The sequence below is a fragment of the Brassica napus genome, chromosome C8 (assembly GCF_020379485.1).
Source record: "Brassica napus cultivar Da-Ae chromosome C8, Da-Ae, whole genome shotgun sequence".
NCBI classification, from domain to species: domain Eukaryota; kingdom Viridiplantae; phylum Streptophyta; class Magnoliopsida; order Brassicales; family Brassicaceae; genus Brassica; species Brassica napus.
In genome coordinates, this window is record NC_063451.1 from 48,289,958 (window position 1) to 48,308,704 (window position 18,747).

The 18,747-nt window shown below is 40.3% G+C and overlaps 1 protein-coding gene, 1 long non-coding RNA gene and 1 pseudogene across 9 annotated transcripts; 2 read left to right on the forward strand and 1 right to left on the reverse strand.

The window, feature by feature from the left end:
* Nucleotides 1–25: 25 nt before the first annotated feature.
* Nucleotides 26–10,241, forward strand: LOC106401833 (aspartic proteinase 36). 4 transcript variants are annotated; one of them, XR_007327300.1, is made up of 11 exons: nucleotides 26–541; nucleotides 882–1,011; nucleotides 1,140–1,384; nucleotides 1,471–1,698; nucleotides 1,873–2,035; nucleotides 2,118–2,191; nucleotides 2,291–2,384; nucleotides 2,470–2,535; nucleotides 2,669–2,735; nucleotides 2,822–2,893; nucleotides 3,005–3,086. XR_007327300.1 is itself a non-coding variant. In XM_048765429.1 (11 exons), exons 1-11 carry the CDS (start codon nucleotides 300–302, stop codon nucleotides 10,085–10,087), a joined length of 1,491 nt encoding a protein of 496 aa, XP_048621386.1. In that variant the 5' UTR covers nucleotides 28–299; the 3' UTR covers nucleotides 10,088–10,241. The 4 variants fall into 4 exon arrangements, 2 of the variants coding, with proteins under 2 accessions (XP_048621386.1, XP_048621387.1); XR_007327301.1 differs by having other exon boundaries at nucleotides 2,470–2,538; nucleotides 3,005–3,085; XM_048765429.1 differs by lacking the exon at nucleotides 2,470–2,535 and adding an exon at nucleotides 9,994–10,241 and having other exon boundaries at nucleotides 28–541.
* Nucleotides 2,961–9,994, reverse strand: LOC106377043. 4 transcript variants are annotated; one of them, XR_007327305.1, is made up of 5 exons: nucleotides 9,794–9,994; nucleotides 9,126–9,181; nucleotides 4,569–8,544; nucleotides 3,899–4,474; nucleotides 2,961–3,314 (listed from the first exon to the last, which is right to left on the reverse strand). It is a non-coding gene; the product is annotated as an uncharacterized LOC106377043 (long non-coding RNA). The 4 variants fall into 4 exon arrangements; XR_007327303.1 differs by having other exon boundaries at nucleotides 3,899–3,954; nucleotides 4,262–8,544; XR_007327302.1 differs by having other exon boundaries at nucleotides 3,899–8,544.
* Nucleotides 10,242–11,261: 1,020 nt separating the features above from the next.
* LOC106401866 lies at nucleotides 11,262–13,931 on the forward strand (annotated as a pseudogene). Its single transcript, XR_001280547.3, has 9 exons — nucleotides 11,262–11,637; nucleotides 11,874–11,966; nucleotides 12,049–12,156; nucleotides 12,528–12,642; nucleotides 12,740–12,873; nucleotides 12,957–13,058; nucleotides 13,156–13,248; nucleotides 13,334–13,469; nucleotides 13,563–13,931. The product of XR_001280547.3 is annotated as a UDP-D-apiose/UDP-D-xylose synthase 2-like (transcript).
* Nucleotides 13,932–18,747: the final 4,816 nt, after the last annotated feature.

Consider the following 18,747-nt stretch of genomic DNA (forward strand, 5'->3'; position numbering starts at 1 on the left):
AAGTTACATCCTTGATACTTGTTCATGGTTGGTGGAGCATAGACACATTACATCAGTGCAGCACTAACATGTCTTTTTATGCAACAACCATGAATATACAAAAGAAAAAAAAGTAACTTCGGTGATCAGATATTTACCAAAAACGCCAAAACGATAATAATTTAAGCGAAGCTTCATTCTCATTATTTTATTAAATTAATTACCAAAAATCTACAAAACTTTAGTACTGTCATCAGAACGTTCACTTGACGTCTCTCTCTCTCTCTCTCCTCTGTGAAGAGAAGTTTCGAACTCGAGAAATGGCGGTGGATTCTCCTACAGGAGTAATCATCGCTGCCGTGTTTCTACATGCTGCGACGACCATTGTTTGCGGCTCCGACTCGGTTCTCAAGCTGGAGAGGTTGATTCCGCCGAGCCACGAACTTAGCTTGGCTCAGCTCAGAGCTTTTGATTCAGCTCGCCATGGAAGGTTGCTGCAGTCTCCTGTAGGTGGAGTTGTTGATTTCCCCGTTTATGGAGCCTCCGATCCGTTTCTCGTTGGGTAATAATACTAACAACTTTTAGATTTTTCGATACTTGAATTTCTCTTTATTTATTTTCTCATATCCCAGAAATAAAATAAAAATCATTTTTTTTTGGAGTTTGCAGTACAATTGAATCGAATAAACTGTTTTGTTTCTGGTTGGGCTTAGCAATGTGATTAGGTTCTGTCTTAAATATTCGATGCGTTTTTTATTAGATGTGACTATAAATAAACAGACTTTGATTCTGTTTGAAATAGAATTAATAATAGTTTTGATTCTGTTTCTTGACTCTTGTCCTTTCCTTTTTTAGAATCTTGTTTTTATACTTGCTGTTGTTTTTTTTTGCTTTCATGACAGACTTTACTATACAAAGGTGAAACTGGGGACACCCCCAAGAGAATTCAATGTGCAAATCGACACGGGAAGTGATGTTTTATGGGTTAGCTGCACTCCTTGCAACGGCTGCCCCAAGACTAGTGAACTCCAAGTATATTTCTTTATAACATTTTTCTTAATAATCTTGGTTTTTTCTTTTATGATAAGGTATATCTATGTGATCACTTGTTTTAAGTAGCTCTCTTTATATGATATCACTTGTTTTTTGTGTGGTTCCAGATTCAGCTGAGTTTCTTTGATCCTGGAGCCTCATCCTCATCTTCAATGGTTTCATGTTCAGATAGGAGATGCTACTCAAATTTTCAGACGGAATCTGGCTGTTCTCCGAATAATCTTTGTTCGTATTCGTTTAAGTACGGTGATGGAAGTGGCACTTCTGGTTACTACATCTCTGATTTCATGTCCTTTGATACTGTTATCACCAGTACCTTGGCTATAAACTCCTCTGCTCCCTTTGTCTTCGGGTAAGCTAGCAGTAAAAATGGTCTATTTGAGAATATGGCGTTTCATGATATGTGATGATGCTTATCTTCAATATTTGACAAAACAGGTGTAGCAATTTACAAACCGGAGATTTACAGAGGCCTAGGCGAGCAGTAGATGGCATCTTTGGGTTAGGCCAGGGGCGTTTATCTGTAATTTCGCAGCTTGCTACTCAAGGACTCGCACCGAGAGTATTCTCGCATTGTCTGAAGGGAGATAAAAGCGGTGGTGGTGTAATGGTTCTAGGTCAAATCAAGAGACCTGATACTGTCTACACTCCTCTTGTTCCATCACAGTGAGTTCTCTTGAACTTGTTTTACATAAGACCTGGAAGTAGATTCAAGGGTTCAACTGATGATTATGAAAGTCATGTAATAAAATGATGTTTGTTTAGTTTGGAATAGGAAAACTAAAATATATAACACCACGTCTTGATTCAGATAATATGCTGCAATAAAAACATTTTCAGGCCACATTATAATGTGAACCTGCAGAGCATTGCTGTGAACAATCAGATATTACCGATTGATCCATCTGTTTTCACAATAGCCACTGGTGATGGGACGATCATTGATACTGGGACTACTCTTGCTTATCTTCCTGACGAAGCTTACGTTCCATTTGTCCAAGCTGTGAGTCTTTTCTCTTCCTCAGTTCAACCGTATGTTATTATACTTTACAAGAAATAAGATTAATAAACCGTTCAACATGCAGATTTCAAGTGCTGTTTCGCAATATGGGCGTGCCGTTACATACGAGAGTTACCAGTGCTTTGATATCACATCTGGGTAAAGTTACTCTCATGTGCAGCATTTATATATAAGAAGCTGTTAATCTCTCTCTCATAGTGTTTAACTGCTAACAAGATTTGAATCCATGTTTTGCAGTGCCGTTGATGTCTTTCCAGAAGTTAGTTTGAATTTCGCTGGTGGTGCATCAATGGTCTTAACCCCTCGTGGCTATCTTCAGATGTTTTCTAGTGTAAGCATATTCATACACTACTTCAGATGTCTGAGAAAAAGTTTAGCTGCTCAACTTTTATCTACATGTCTACTGAATCTAGCAGATTAGAGCCTTTATGATTTTGTGAGACTGAGAGAGACACTTGTGAGGGCTGAGTTATTTAGTAAATGTAGTGAGTTCTAAACTTCTACTATTCAATTTGGCATACAAGTTACTCTATGTGTTCATTTTCAGCGCTTAGTTAAACATTATCAGTTGGCAGTTAATATTTATTTCTTTGTCTATCATTTGCTATCTATCAGTCAGGAAGTTCAATATGGTGCATTGGTTTCCAGAGAATGTCGCATCGTCGTATAACTATTCTTGGAGGTAACGACTCATAGTTCTTGTAACTTTGATCAAGTGAAACTGAAAAAGTGGAATTATATTCTCTCATGCCTGGGTTGCTAATGCAGATTTGGTTCTTAAAGACAAAGTGGTGGTCTACGATCTTGTTCGCCAACGGATTGGATGGGCAGAATACGACTGTGAGTGTGTTTTTTTTTTATTTGGTTCTGTTTGATTTATATATCACACCATACATTTAGGAGAGTATGATGGAGATATAATGAAATTGCAAGAGTTTGATAACGTTACAGGTTCCCTGGAGGTGAACGTTTCAGCTACAAGGGGAGGAAGAAGCAAAGACGTAATAAGCACAGGGCAGTGGAGAGAGAACATGTGACACCCGTCACCTCCTATATGGAGGACAGCGTGTCACCCCCGACGCGTCATCATACAACAATGTGATACCCGTCTCCCTGACACTAAGGACGACGGGCCACCAACAATATCCTGTAATATAAAAGCCCATAAACCCGACAACTCTCACCCATGCCCAAATAAAATCCGAAAGAAAAGTCCAATAGCACCAAGTCCGTCCAAATATCACATACTTGTTTGTCTCACCTGAAAAGGGGAAGAGTGAGGGGTGAGCGACAGGGGAATCGCTCAGTGAGGTATGGGATGCCACCCCGAAGTCCATGGACCCGGACATAGCACTCCGAATAAATATAATTTAATTATAATGCATGTCAAACACAGTACCTAAAGTACCCAAACAACAAACAATGGTCCTAGCGAGGTGCACACTCGCCGCCCACTAACAGGCCAAAACACTACCGAAAAGGTGCTCGGTTCATACACACACCGAAAAAGTGCTCGGTAACACACGCCCGTAGACGATTTATCGACACTTCCAGTCTACGGCTCAACCGGTCGACTAAAGTTGGCCGTGACCTCCATACAATCCGGCATACAGCAGTCCGACTCTGTATCCGTCTCCAAACAAAAACAATCCTAGCTAAGAATTTACATTAAGTGAAACAATCAATGTTGAATCCTCTAACCCCCTAGTTCCGGTTTATGCAAAGAACCTAAAACTAAACAAGCAATGATAGACTCGATTTCACACAGACGGAACACATTAGAAATAAATTATACTTATTCGAGGTCCTAAGCCGAATAAGAGGAGTTCGGGAATAGACCCTCACCTTAGCAATAGAAAAGTGTTGTCTATGAACTCCAGCTGCTCAAATAGACTCCATATCTGAAATCAGATCGAAATTCTGAGTCAGAACGCCTTTCGAACGGTCGAAAACGGAACTGGTCAAGGTTTTCGAAAAAGTCAACCCGCTGGTCAAAGTCAACCCGGTCAAAGTCAACCCGGAAATCGATTTGACTAAACCGACCGGTTTACCCTAACCGAACCAAAATCAATTTAAACCGGCTAACCAACCGGTTAACCGAGTCAACCGAGTTGACTCACTGAGTTGACTCGCCGAGTTGACCGAGTCGCCGGTGAGTCACCGGTGTCGGTCACCGGCGGCGACGGCGGAGCTGCGGCGGCGGCTTACCGGAAAATTGGCCGGCGGCGACGGCGGAGCTGCGGCGGCGGACGGTGGTCCGGCGGCGGAGCTGCGGTGGCGACGATTTCCGGCGGCGGCGCGTGCGTTTCACGCGCGCGCGAAGGGCGGTTTTCTGGAGGCGCGTACGGCTTCGTCCGGGCTCCGTTTGAGGCGTGCTTGGTGTCTACGGCTTCGTCTCGACGAGAGGAACACGATGATGGGCTTGGATGCACGAGATTCGCAACGGTTAAGAAGTTATGGTCGATTTACTAAAACGGCCGAAACTAAACTCAAAAATATGGCGGTTTCTGGTTACCTTTGGTTGCGGATGATGGTGGTGGCGAACTCAACGGTCTGGCGTGTGGTGGCTCCGGCGAGGACTTCTGGTGAGCTCTCCTCTCTCTCTCTCTCTCTCTCTCTCTCTCTCTCTTTTAAAGAAAACAACCTGACCCTTGGGCAAGGTTTAGGGTCATTACAATTCTCCCCCACTTACAAGGAATTCGTCCCCGAATTCATGTCATAAGCTGACGTGCCCAATGTCATCATAGCAAAACCTCGAATACTAATCTTCGCTCGACCTTTCAGGTCTCCTCCTGGGTCTTATCTCCCTCCCAATGAACTCGGACAAACAAAGTCGATATTCCCCGAACTGTCTTCTCATGATGATCCAAAATCTCCAATAGATAATAAGGTTCATAAAATCTTTATGAACTCACTTGATGTCTACTGCAAAATAGTTATAGCGCCTTCTCAACTTTTGCAATGCTGTCATATGAACCAAGTACTAGAAGGCTGATATACTGCTGATAAAGTAACTGCAAGCAATTAATCCAATCCACTCCAGCGAAGGATACAATTCCATGTGTCTCGGTTTAAGCTCCTTTATCTTCTGAGTCTTAGGTCCCTCCTGAAATGTCCTTATTTTCAGGTATATTAGGTGCTCATATGTAGCTCCAAATCCTTACGGTGCTTAGCTGCATAAATTCTCTGACGTCATGGGATTCCGAAAGCCCATCATTGAGCATTTCCATTTGCTCAGCCGTCTTTTGAACCATTAATACTTTTAACTCATGTCGCTCCCCCACTTTGGTCCAACAAAGTGGTATACTATAAGGTCTACCATAAATAACCCTTGTATATTTTTTTTTTTTTTTTTTTTTTTTTTTTTTTTTTTTTTTACTCGAAAGATAATTGTCGATGTAGGCAAACTCTGGTAAAGGTAGATGCTTTCCGAAATTCCATCCCACGCAATCTCTGAACATATCATTTAAGTTCTCAATAGTCCTCTCTAACTGACAATATGTCAACGGGTGATAAGATGTACTCATATGATCTTTGTACCAAGTGCCTTCCGAAAGGCTTTCTGAAATGTAGATGTGAACTTCGATTCCCAATCCGATACAATGTTGACATCCATGAAACTTCCTGAACTCAATAATGTAGGTCTGCTCCAATTGATTAGCCCTGATTATCTTCTTAATTACTTAGGAAATGGGCTGACTTGGTAAGTCTATCCATGACTACCCATGTGGCATCCTTTCCACATATGGTGATTTAAAATCCAATAACAATGTCCATAATCACCATGCCTCATTTCTACTCCAGCAAAAGCAAGCTCAAAAATAACATGATAGATGACTGATCCTCTGTTATTGCCATATAACATGTCTGGCACCGCGACGCAATGTAGTTACAAACATCTTCATACTACACCAATTATAGTTAACTCTTCATATCTTTGTACCCTTTGGTCTTCCCGATGGGTAGAGAAACACGAGTGATATGTTTGTTGTAAGATTCCTTTTCTTAACAACTTATCGTCCACACACAAACTCGGTTTCAGTACAAGTATATCCTGCTCAAAGCTGTATGATATCCAATACTCCCAATCTCGATCTGTTCAACCAATCCATAATGCTAACTTGTGCTTGTGTATCCTCCATAGCAAAACTGCCTGCTACAAACTCAATCCAACTGCACTGTCCAAGTACAAGTTTTTAATAAATGAAGATAAATTTCACATTCTAATAATCCCAGAGAATCTGAACTTCCTTCCCGTACAATTACGATCTCCAAAACTATAACGCAAATACCACTACAGCCTCTCTGGCATGATGCATATGAATGACTTAATCCTCATACCTTAATTTAAATCCAATCCAGTATCTGACACATCACAGTAAGCCTCAGCCTCAGTAGAACCCAAAACTGGTGTCTTCATTAGTTGTGCTTCAATTCAGTGAAACTCCTCGAACAAAATCTATCCAGCCACACTTTACGTCTTTACATGTAGACCGCGTCTTTAACATTACTATACCGGTGAAACCCTTGATGAACTTCCAGTAGTATACTATTAACCCAAAAAGAACGGCAGATCTTTGTAGCGCTCTTAGGTTTCGACCTTCCCGAAACGGTATTAATCTTCTTTGGATCCATCAAAATTCTGCTTCCAAAACCATGTCAGCCAAAAAATACAACATTCCTCTGCCAGAAGCTACACTTCCTCAACTTAGCGAACAACTGATGCTCTCCAGGCTTATCCAACGCAATCCGCGAAATGCTCACAAATCTCCTTTCTTCTCCAAAATAAATCAGGATGTCATCGAGGAATACAATCGCACACCTATCCAAATGTTCATGAAAACGTCATTCATATCTTCATGAATGCAACAGTGCCTTTGTCGACCCAAATGGTATCACTGCGTCCCATAATATCCATAATGTATACAAAAATTCACATTCAGTAGATACTCTTCAAATATAGTAATCTGATGGTGTTCTGATGCCATGTCAACCTTCGAGAACTATAAACTTCCTATAAATAATCCACTAATTCATCAACGCGCGGAAGCGATACTTATCTTTAATGGTCACTTTGTTCAGACCTTTGTAGTCGATACAAATTGAAACTCCCACCTTTCTTCTTTACAACAACAATGATGATGTTCCCCACGGTAAAGTATCCGGTCTGATAAAACCCTTGTCTGATGAATCTTCAACATGCTCTTTCAGCTTTGTCATCTCTGTTGGTGCTAATCGGTATAAAACTTGTGAAACTGGTGTTGTTTGCTCCAAACAAAACGCAAGAGTTTCTCATGTGTCATGTGATGACCGTTCCAAAGGTCACAAATATGTCCTCATACTCTGCAATAACCGGAAGATCCTGCAGCTCATGTTGTCCATCAGCCTTAACCATCGAGATGGTAGTCAAAAATCTCTATGTCCTTGTATCCCATAACTCCTCAGTATGTAGCATGCATGCACTAACAACTTCCATCTGCTCCAGCAATCGGAACTCTTGCCATCAGGCAATCCAACACTACTTGATGCCGTGACAATCAATCCGTCCCAAGGATAACATCGTAAAAACGTAGCTCCATCTCTGATGAATATCCGAACAAATCGGCCCTCCAAGCATAACTGGTACCCTGCGATGGATATAAACAGCTCCCAATGTCCTATGTCAGTTGTCCAAACTGACACATCTCTGAAACGATCAACACTGCCAAAATTGGTAAACATACCAAAGTGTAACTCCAACACCCACACAACGCAAGCTGCTGCACCCCAATTCAAAAGCGATCTCCACGAGTTCACAAAACAATATATCTCCAAAATAGTCAATATACTCGTACACACAACAACACATGCCAACCAATGGCTCATATCACACACCACAAAATCTCTAGTAACAAAACTCGTGGAACGATTGCTTGAAGTGGGCTGGTGGCAGAAACGTCATATATCCACTCCTGGATAGCCTCGAAATCATGTCCGAAGAAACTGATAACTCCCTCCAGAAACTGACGAACTTGGACTTCACGCAACTGCTGAACATCTGTCGAGAACCTTGATAGTCGAAGGACGAATGACGATGATTTTACTCATCGTCATAGAAAGAGACATTTGAGTTAGTAATTACTGGACAGAATGGTGCAAAAAGAATTTCGAAATGTATAAATAAATATATAGTTTTTTTTTTTTAAGTTGAAAACCGATGAAAACCGAATCCCCTGACCGCCATCCCGGACGGAACCGGGATGGAACCCGCTCTGATACCAAATTGTGACACCCGTCACCTCCTATATGGAGGACAGCGTGTCACCCCCGACGCGTCATCATACAACAATGTGATACCCGTCTCCCTGACACTAAGGACGACGGGCCACCAACAATATCCTGTAATATAAAAGCCCATAAACCCGACAACTCTCACCCATGCCCAAATAAAATCCGAAAGAAAAGTCCAATAGCACCAAGTCCGTCCAATATCACATACTTGTTTGTCTCACCTGAAAAGGGGAAGAGTGAGGGGTGAGCGACAGGGAATCGCTCAGTGAGGTATGGGATGCCACCCCGAAGTCCATGGACCCGGACATAGCACTCCGAATAAATATAATTTAATTATAATGCATGTCAAACACAGTACCTAAAGTACCCAAACAACAAACAATGGTCCTAGCGAGGTGCACACTCGCCGCCCACTAACAGGCCAAAACACTACCGAAAAGGTGCTCGGTTCATACACACACCGAAAAAGTGCTCGGTAACACACGCCCGTAGACGATTTATCGACACTTCCAGTCTACGGCTCAACCGGTCGACTAAAGTTGGCCGTGACCTCCATACAATCCGGCATACAGCAGTCCGACTCTGTATCCGTCTCCAAACAAAAACAATCCTAGCTAAGAATTTACATTAAGTGAAACAATCAATGTTGAATCCTCTAACCCCCTAGTTCCGGTTTATGCAAAGAACCTAAACTAAACAAGCAATGATAGACTCGATTTCACACAGACGGAACACATAGAAATAAATTATACTTATTCGAGGTCCTAAGCCGAATAAGAGGAGTTCGGGAATAGACCCTCACCTTAGCAATAGAAAAGTGTTGTCTATGAACTCCAGCTGCTCAAATAGACTCCATATCTGAAATCAGATCGAAATTCTGAGTCAGAACGCCTTTCGAACGGTCGAAAACGGAACTGGTCAAGGTTTTCGAAAAAGTCAACCCGCTGGTCAAAGTCAACCCGGTCAAAGTCAACCCGGAAATCGATTTGACTACCGACCGGTTTACCCTAACCGAACCAAAATCAATTTAAACCGGCTAACCAACCGGTTAACCGAGTCAACCGAGTTGACTCACTGAGTTGACTCGGCCGAGTTGACCGAGTCGCCGGTGAGTCACCGGTGTCGGTCACCGGCGGCGACGGCGGAGCTGCGGCGGCGGCTTACCGGAAAATTGGCCGGCGGCGACGGCGGAGCTGCGGCGGCGGACGGTGGTCGGCGGCGGAGCTGCGGTGGCGACGATTTCCGGCGGCGGCGCGTGCGTTTCACGCGCGCGCGAAGGGCGGTTTTCTGGAGGCGCGTACGGCTTCGTCCGGGCTCCGTTTGAGGCGTGCTTGGTGTCTACGGCTTCGTCTCGACGAGAGGAACACGATGATGGGCTTGGATGCACGAGATTCGCAACGGTTAAGAAGTTATGGTCGATTTACTAAAACGGCCGAAACTAAACTCAAAAATATGGCGGTTTCTGGTTACCTTTGGTTGCGGATGATGGTGGTGGCGAACTCAACGGTCTGGCGTGTGGTGGCTCCGGCGAGGACTTCTGGTGAGCTTTCTCCCCCTCTCTCTCTCTCTCCTCTCTCTCCTCTCTCTCTCTCTCTCTCTTCTCTCTCTTTTCTCTCTTTTAAAGAAAACAACCTGACCCTTGGGCAAGGTTTAGGGTCATTACAGAACAGCTCACAGATTAGTTATACAAGTGATTATTACTACTTGTTACAAGTAGTTTTCCTCATCAATATTTTGCTCTCTTGGAACTTCCGCTTCTTGTAGCTTTCTAGCATTCACTCCCCCCACAGAGGTTGGGAACTTATTGGTTGTAATCTTATCACATATAGTATGTATCACTAATTAATTCTTACTTACCATCACACGAACTCAGTCTTATATGAATTCTTATCAAATGAAGAAGGTTGGAGTTACAACATCTTTTGAACAAAATATTTGCGTACTGTGAACAGAAAAACGATATATTAACACAGGCTAAACTAGGCCGGCCTGATCGTCTTTATCCTAAACCGAAGTTCAAACTTTAAACCGAACCGAAAAAATAAAATTTGATTTGAACCGTTACAACAAATATCCAAATGGGACTTGAGAGCTAGATATTTTTGGGTTTGGGGTTGTACTGGAACCCGAAAATATTCAAAATTAGTTAAATATGCTAATTTTTTTAATAATTTAAACATCTTAGAGTATTTTTCAAAATAATATAGTTTGAACAAATTATTTGTTTACTCTTACAATAACTATATATTAACACATGCTATACTAGGCAGGCATGGTCTTTTTTACCCTAAACCGAAGTTCGGACTTTAAACCGAACCAAAAGAAACGGAATCCTATCTGAACCGTTGCAAAAAAAATATCCAAACGAAACTTAAGATCTAGATATTTTTCGGTTTGGGTTGCACTAAAACAAAAATATCCAAAATTAGCTAAATATGCTCATTTTTTTTTTATAATTTAAACGTTTTAGAGTTTTTTTAAAAATAATGTAGTTTTTAGTTATTATTTTAATACATTTTAGTTAGTTTAACTAGTTTTTAATTAAATTTTTAAATAATTTACAAATGTAATTTTGTTTTGGTTGATAACTTTCAAATTCTAATGCAATTTCAGAGGAAAAAAAAGAATATTTTTTGGTTATTTTTTAATTTATTTTTAAAAAAATTTGGGAAATTTCAAAAATTGGTTATATGTACGAAGACGAGCCCGACTAACATTAGCCGATGAATATAATATCGAAAATCCGAATGAACCGAACCAAATCCATATGTGACACTAAGCGCCCCAGCCCTAGGCTAACAACAGGGCGTCAGATCTAATAAACTCGAGATTCAAAACTAGCTTTCAGGTGAACAATCATCCATCATTGAGTTAGATAACAATTTGAGTAAAATAGAATATGACACTCTAACGAAAACAATCATCCACCCATCATATTCCTCAAACATTAATAACGCATCCCACGTGTCTTTAAATATTCCATCTCTCATCTCTCTCTATCTCTCCCTCTCCCATTGATTTACACTTTCACCGACAAACAATGGCGAACGGAGCCGATCGATTGGATCTGGACGGCAGGCCGATCAAGCCGCTGACGATATGCATGATCGGCGCCGGCGGCTTCATCGGCTCTCACCTCTGCGAGAAGCTCATGAACGAGACTCCGCACAAGGTCCTCGCCTCGACGTCTACAACGACAAGATCAAACATTGCTCGAGCCGGATACTTCTCAGTGGGCGGAGAGGATCCAGTTCCATCGCATCAACATCAAGCACGATTCGAGGCTCGAGGGACTCGTCAAGATGGCGGATCTGGTAAAAAATCTCTTCTCCGTTAATGTGAATGCGAATCTGTTCTTTAGCAGTTTGTTATAGTTAGTGCCGTTACACTCAGATCTGATAGAGAATGTGGTGGTGTGTTGCGGATTCGAACTCGGGTCCTTGGGATCCACAGAACTCCTTTAACCAACCACCCGACCACAAACGCGTGGTTCTTGATCATTTGTATTATGTATATGATCGATTTGTTTGTTGTTTGTGTTGCGTTGCAGACGATTAATTTGGCTGCGATCTGTACACCAGCGGATTACAATACGCGTCCGCTTGACACTATCTACAGCAATTTCATCGATGCTCTCCCTGTGGTAATGCTTTAAGATCTGTTTACTATGTGATAACCGATGCTTAAGTTTAGTGGTGGTGACATTGAGTGGTGGTTCAATGTAGGTTAAGTACTGCTCTGAGAACAACAAGCGTTTGATTCACTTCTCCACTTGTGAAGTCTATGGCAAAACTATTGGAAGCTTTCTTCCCAAGGATCATCCTCTCCGTCAGGTCAGGCCTTGTTTCTTTTTTTACCTTAAGCTTCACCTTCTGCTGATGTCACTGTCGTGTGGATCAAGAAACTATGTTATTTTCAGTTATTTCATTACTCCATTTAGACTTCTTATATTGATTTTGATAGTTTGGTTAGCTAGTTTGTATCCTATCACTATCTTCTTTGATAGTTTAGGAACAATGTAGTTTTTATTTTTCTGCAATTGTACCTGAGTATGGCTTCGAGTCCCACTGCTTCATGAGGATTTGTGTTTTTTTTTTTTTGCTTAGTTTATGTTCTTTGGTTCTTATTATTATTAGTCTTGGCTCTGGATTTGTTGTTTTTTACACCATTCACTAGTGATGCTCGTCTTGTTTTTTTACTTCAGGATCCTGATTTTTATGTGCTGAAAGAAGATACATCCCCTTGCATATTTGGTTCTATTGAGAAGCAGAGGTGGTCATATGCTTGCGCCAAGCAGCTGATTGAGAGACTTGTCTACGGTATGTTGTTCTTTTTTTTTTGAACATGAAAAGCAAATTTAATGTACGTTGACTGTTAGAGGCAGAAGGTTCTCACTTTTTTTTTGTGTGGTTGAAGCTGAGGGTGCTGAGAACGGACTTGAGTTCACCATTGTGAGACCGTTTAACTGGATTGGACCTAGGATGGATTTCATCCCTGGCATTGATGGTCCGAGCGAGGGCGTCCCTCGTGTCTTAGCATGCTTTAGCAACGTAAGTATACAGGCTCAGTCAAATACCCAACTTCTTTTTGTGGCTGCAGCTTAATTGTTTTATTTTTTTGGGGGTATTGCCAGAACCTTCTTAGACGCGAGCCTCTCAAGCTTGTGGATGGTGGAGAGTCGCAGAGAACCTTCATTTACATCAAGGATGCTATTGAAGCTGTCCTTTTGATGATTGTGAGTTTAAATTCATTTGTTTATCCCTGGTGATATCTCGTTTGTTGCATTGTTATCAAAGAAGTTGCATCTGAATCGCTTGTGGGATCTTTATCAGGAAAACCCAGAGAGAGCCAATGGGCATATCTTCAATGTAGGCAACCCAAACAATGAAGTGACAGTAAGACAACTTGCTGAAATGATGACTCAGGTGAGAAAGCTAGTTCACAAATAACACTCTGATTGATTTTTTGATACACTACGGCACACTAAAATGCTACCAAAAAAATGGACAGGTGTACTCAAAAGTGAGTGGAGAGACGGCTATTGAGAGTCCAACGGTAGACGTGAGCTCCAAAGAGTTTTATGGAGAAGGTTATGATGACAGCGACAAGAGAATCCCAGACATGACCATCATAAACCGTCAACTTGGTAATTTCATCTTGTTTTTGTTGTCTGCTTTTGTCTTTTGGAACATAGCCAAATCAGTTGTTTTCTAAAATATTTGGTTTGGTCAATAATTAGGATGGAACCCGAAGACTTCTCTCTGGGACTTGTTGGAGTCGACCTTGACTTACCAGCACAGGACCTATGCGGAAGCTGTTAAGAAGGCCACTTCAAAACCAGTCGCATCTTAGAGGTCATCATCACCTCGAACCATTTGGTGGCTGCTACTCCATTATTTTTGCTTCTTCTTTTATAATTCACCCATTATCCCCTTAAAATAGGCCATTGTAAGCGAATGATTATAATTTCATATGGTGTTTGGTACTAGTTTTCGTTTTTTTTTTGGTTATATAGTATTTACTGATAATGTCTTTTGAATGCGTTGTTGAGAGCTTTATATCTTTGTATTTTGTCCGAAACTAAAAAGGGAATGGTTTGTTCAAACTATAACATTCTTGTGTTAACAACTGTTCTTTCATTTCCATAAAATTCTTGTAAATCTAACTTTCATTTTTAATGATATTTACCCTTTAGCAACAACAAAAAATGCTTGTTTGCTTACTGCTACGCTCCAGATTATTCATGTACCAAGTAACAAGAGACATAATCGATCAGATCAAGGGCTGTAAGTTCTTGATTAAGTAGATACTACGAACCAAAACTCTTGCTGTTTTTTATAAAGTTTGCTCGAGTTCAAAGTTAAATCTTCTGCAAAGCTAAGTAAATGTTTGCGAGATCATATATTAAATTATATCATCGGCTCGTCAAGAAGAACATTTTTACTAGTGAAACGAAGAAAACAAGCAGTTGTCTAGCCGTTGAGATTGTCTAGCCGTTGAGATTAACTCCGGTTGTAATCGTTTGAACCCGTTTGATTTTAGTTTAATATAAGCTTTCGTGACAAAAAAAAAAAATCATCGGCTCGTCAAGAAGAACATTATTACTAGTGAAACGAAGAAAAACGTTCCGATCCGCTCACAAATCGATGACAAGAAGATCTAGTACAAATCGATTAATAAGACACAGTAACAAAAACATATACCAAGAGAAACATTGCCAAAGATTCCGAAATTGCCCGGTCTGGGAGAAATATACAATGGACCAGTGTGGTTGTCAGGATCTACCTTTTCAAATTGGTCAACATCTCGATCTCTCCCTTGTCCGAGTATTTATCAAGTCTGCTTACTGTTATGCCCTATAGTAGCTGTCGGTGATCCCTTGTAATGCTCCATGACAATATTAGAAGAAGAAATAATCATAATCATCCTTAAACGACTAACCGGAAGATCTTTGTCTTGAGATATCGGCCTGTGTTTGCTCTTGTTGTTAGTCATGCACGCTTCCGGAGATGAAAGATGAGAGATGAGGATTGTGAAAGATATATAAAGAAGATTATATAGAAAATTCAGGTGACATGAGTTAGTGAAACTTGACAAAGATCGTTATTGCAAAGTGATGATACATGCTTTTCGTACTATAAAATAAATGAGTATAATCAACTCATCTAGGATAAATTATAGTTCAAGTGAGATCTATTGACATTTTAAAAAAAAAAGAGTTGGATTACTCTTTAGGCCATTTTTTTACTTTTCTTTACATTCATAGCCACTTCTTACATGTGAGACATTTTATTGTGGGCCAGCAATAAACTGCGGACAACTACGCCTTTAGTAGACATTCGATGCGTGGACGGATGATTCGTGGACGGATGATACGTGGACGGGTGATACGTGGACGGATGATACGTGGACGGGTGATACGTGGACGGAGATGAGTGTAAAAATTCCAGAAGCTTCATCAGATCAAGCTCCACAATAGTTGAACTTAAAGACACAACTTCAACAACAATGTTTGTCTGTGGACGGGGACGAGAAGATTTTGATTATGTTGTGGATATAGACGCTAACATAACTATGAATAAAGAACAAGAAAGATCTCTTAAATTTGTGTATAGGGAATTGAAGGTTGATGTGGTGGATAAAGTAGTAACTCAAACACTAAACATAGATATAAAAAATGTAACATATTGAAAGACTGTGATATGAATGCCAATGTGTCCACAATTTCAAGGATGAACAAATTAATAACTTCAAACCAATAACTACAACGTACATGTCGAGAAAAAAAACAAGCTTGAGTGATGAAAACAAAGCTAAACAAACCAAAAAGTTAAAACGAGTCATCTCCTCCTCCAAAACCCCGGTCAAAACGAGTCAGCTCCTCTTCCCGGTGAGCCACACCGTACCATGGATTCCGAGCTCAACATCGTCGTCGATGAGCTCGGTGAAGCTGCGGTGGTTCGAGCTCGTCATAGTCCTCCTCCATGAGATATATAGTATGCTGAATTTTGAATTTTAATCATAATTTTACTCGTCCACAAATAGCCGTTCATGTTTACCCGTCCACACTTATCTTCCCACACCCATCCACACATCACTCATCCATAACACAATCATTAAATACGTGTACAAGTATAAATTTTAAAATATAACAAAAATATATCAAAGTGGGTATCCAGTTATAGAGAATAAAAAAATATAATTTATTATATCAACAAAATTTGCCATATGTATTTTTAATTTAAAAATAAACAAAAACAAAATATTAAAAAGTAGACTAAACAATAATAAAGAAACACAATTTCTCTTTCCTCTTTCTAAGAAATATTTTATTTTCTTCTCATTAAGGGGAAATATGTATATTTTCTCTGTAGATCCCATGAGAAAGTGTCTTGCAAGTGCATTGTGACATTGGATGTAATTGAAAAGTGATAAAATATCTCTTGATGTAAAAAATTCAAAAAAAAACACTGCAATATATTTCAATAAATCGAATAACTAATCGAATATTCCTTTGGTCTTGCCTATGGTTAGGTCAACTATATTACATTACCGTTTTGTTATGTCGATACATGCTGCATGTATGCATTCTCTCTGAGTTAGTTTGTGTTTATATAGTATATAAATCTATATAAAACACACACACAGACAGTTAAACATGCATGTATATATCAATGGATGCATAGTTCACGGTGGATAAAGTGAAGGAGAAAGGATCTTCCAAGGGATATGCGGCGACCAACTTCAATGCTCAGCATGCAATGACTACTTTTAGTCTTTTACTTTACAATTCTCCTTGGCTCCTTGCCCATTATTTTTTTCCTCTTTTTCCTGCATCACTTATCAATAGTTCAATACCTATGTTTCTATAAACACACACAACTCAAGACCGTATGTAGTGCTACAAATATTTTACTCTGGGATCTTATTAATTTGACACACTAAATTATTAGTGGTGGCCGTTAGGTAAACACGCCTCATGATCCAAGAGCTTGTGGCCCATTGATTTATTCGAGTGCATAAATAATTCGACAATATGTGGTTCAAGGCTGTGGATCCAATTCCAACATCTACCAAAATCATTGTGGTTTTCTTCTATTCATTACAAACGTGTTAAATGGCAGTAATGACCGGTACCAGTGGTAATTATGATTTGTCGGTAGTATTGGTAATTATGACCGGCCATGTAAATAGATAGTTTAATGAGAATTTAGGCTGTGTATACACACAATAATCCAAAATTAAGAAAATACCCCATCACTATCTTTTACACTGTAGTTCTTTCAATATCCCACTAATGTCTCTGCCCAAACTTCTGCCCAAATTATCTCTCTTTTTCTCTCTCTCTCATGTCTCTTCTTTCATAATCCATTGTCTGAACAATAATTTCACCTCTCTTTCTATATCTTTCTTGTATCTTATATCTTAAATACATTCTTTCATTTCTATAATCTTGCTCTTCGATTGTTTTCGATTTCCACCGATGTAAATCCAATATCATTTAAGTGTAATTCTTTCAACACAGTGTCTGGATCCAGCGAGTACTATTCTCTTGATAAGTTCGTCGACTATAGAATTTTCATCGTTTTTTCTCGAAGTCAACCATGATACGAAGGTTTTAAGCAAATCCATGGTACATAAAAGAGAGATCTATTTGATTCACATCTTGGTAAATTGATGCAGCACACCGTCTTTACTATGGGCCTCGTTCAAACCTCGGCCTTTACTTGAGCTTTACGTATGGTTTTCCTTTTAATTATAAGAATAGATAATACTAGATTTCCTTTTCGAATTAGGACTTGGCTTGTTAGAATTAGTTTATATATCAAACTTTAGACTTTGTATTGGGGACACTACTTTGATTTATAAAACTTCAGTTACGTACAGAGCTTATAAAAGCACTTAGAGGAGTACTCTAACCCTATTTTGATCTTGCCGAGAGTATCGTCAATATCAAAAGACCTTCTTGCTTCGTTGAGAGTATCAACGCGCCAAGAATCTATCGATCTTGCAAGTTCTTTTCAAATTCTTGTTAGATTACTTGTTACCTAAGCTTCCGCTCTCTATCAGTTGGTATCAGAATCAGCACGTTTCGGGAAAGAATTTTAGGTTTTCAATGATAAAGAAAACAGGACTTGGTGGTGACCAGCGGGATCAAAACCCAGAGGGAGCCACTTAGGAATTACTGAACTACAAAACCTACTCGGGGAGATGCACGCTTCAACGCAATCATCCATACAACAACAAAGTGATGCGTTGACAACGGCAATAGGTGCTGTAACTACTCGTTTAGACGCCTTAACAACCGCCTTAATAACTCGCTTGGCACCGCTTGACCAGCGGCGGACAATGCTCCATTACGACCTATACAACAACAACAACTCCCGCCTATTCATCATCCTCCTCGTCAACACCAACAACGGTTTCCACACCAGTTTCCGCCTGGGGATGTTCGACCTCGCAACATCTTCGACGAAGAAGAAGAAGACCATAGATGCGTTTTTAGAGAGGATCTTCGTCAACATGAAAACTTCAACAGTCGCTGGGAAAACAGTTTCAAGGTTGACATTCATGGAGGTCTCAAAGGCGATGATCTCATTGACTGGTTAGTCTCCGTGGAAGAAATTCTCGATTTTAAACAAGTACCTCCCACACAGCGAGTCCCTCTCGTCGCAATGCGTTTTCGGGGACATGCGGCGACATGGTGGAAAAAAACTCAAAACAACTCGTTCCCGAACTGAAAAATTCCTATCCAGTCATGGGACAAGTTACTTAAACATCTGAGACAAACCTTCTTGCCTCATAATTACGAACGCGCTATGTACACCAGACTACAAAATCTGCGACAAGGATCTTGTACGGTCGTTGAATACGCAGAGGAGTTTGCACTACTCCTCACTCGTAATGAGATTAATGACAGCCAA

Excerpts from the sequence above, each read along its gene's own strand:
- LOC106401833 (XM_048765429.1), top strand. The coding sequence starts at position 300 with ATGGCGGTGGATTCTCCTACAGGAGTAATCATCGCTGCCGTGTTTCTA. Across the intron at positions 1,012-1,139 it reads CCAAGACTAGTGAACTCCAA|ATTCAGCTGAGTTTCTTTGA; the intron begins GTATATTTCTTT and ends GTGTGGTTCCAG. Across the intron at positions 2,192-2,290 it reads TGCTTTGATATCACATCTGG|TGCCGTTGATGTCTTTCCAG; the intron begins GTAAAGTTACTC and ends CATGTTTTGCAG.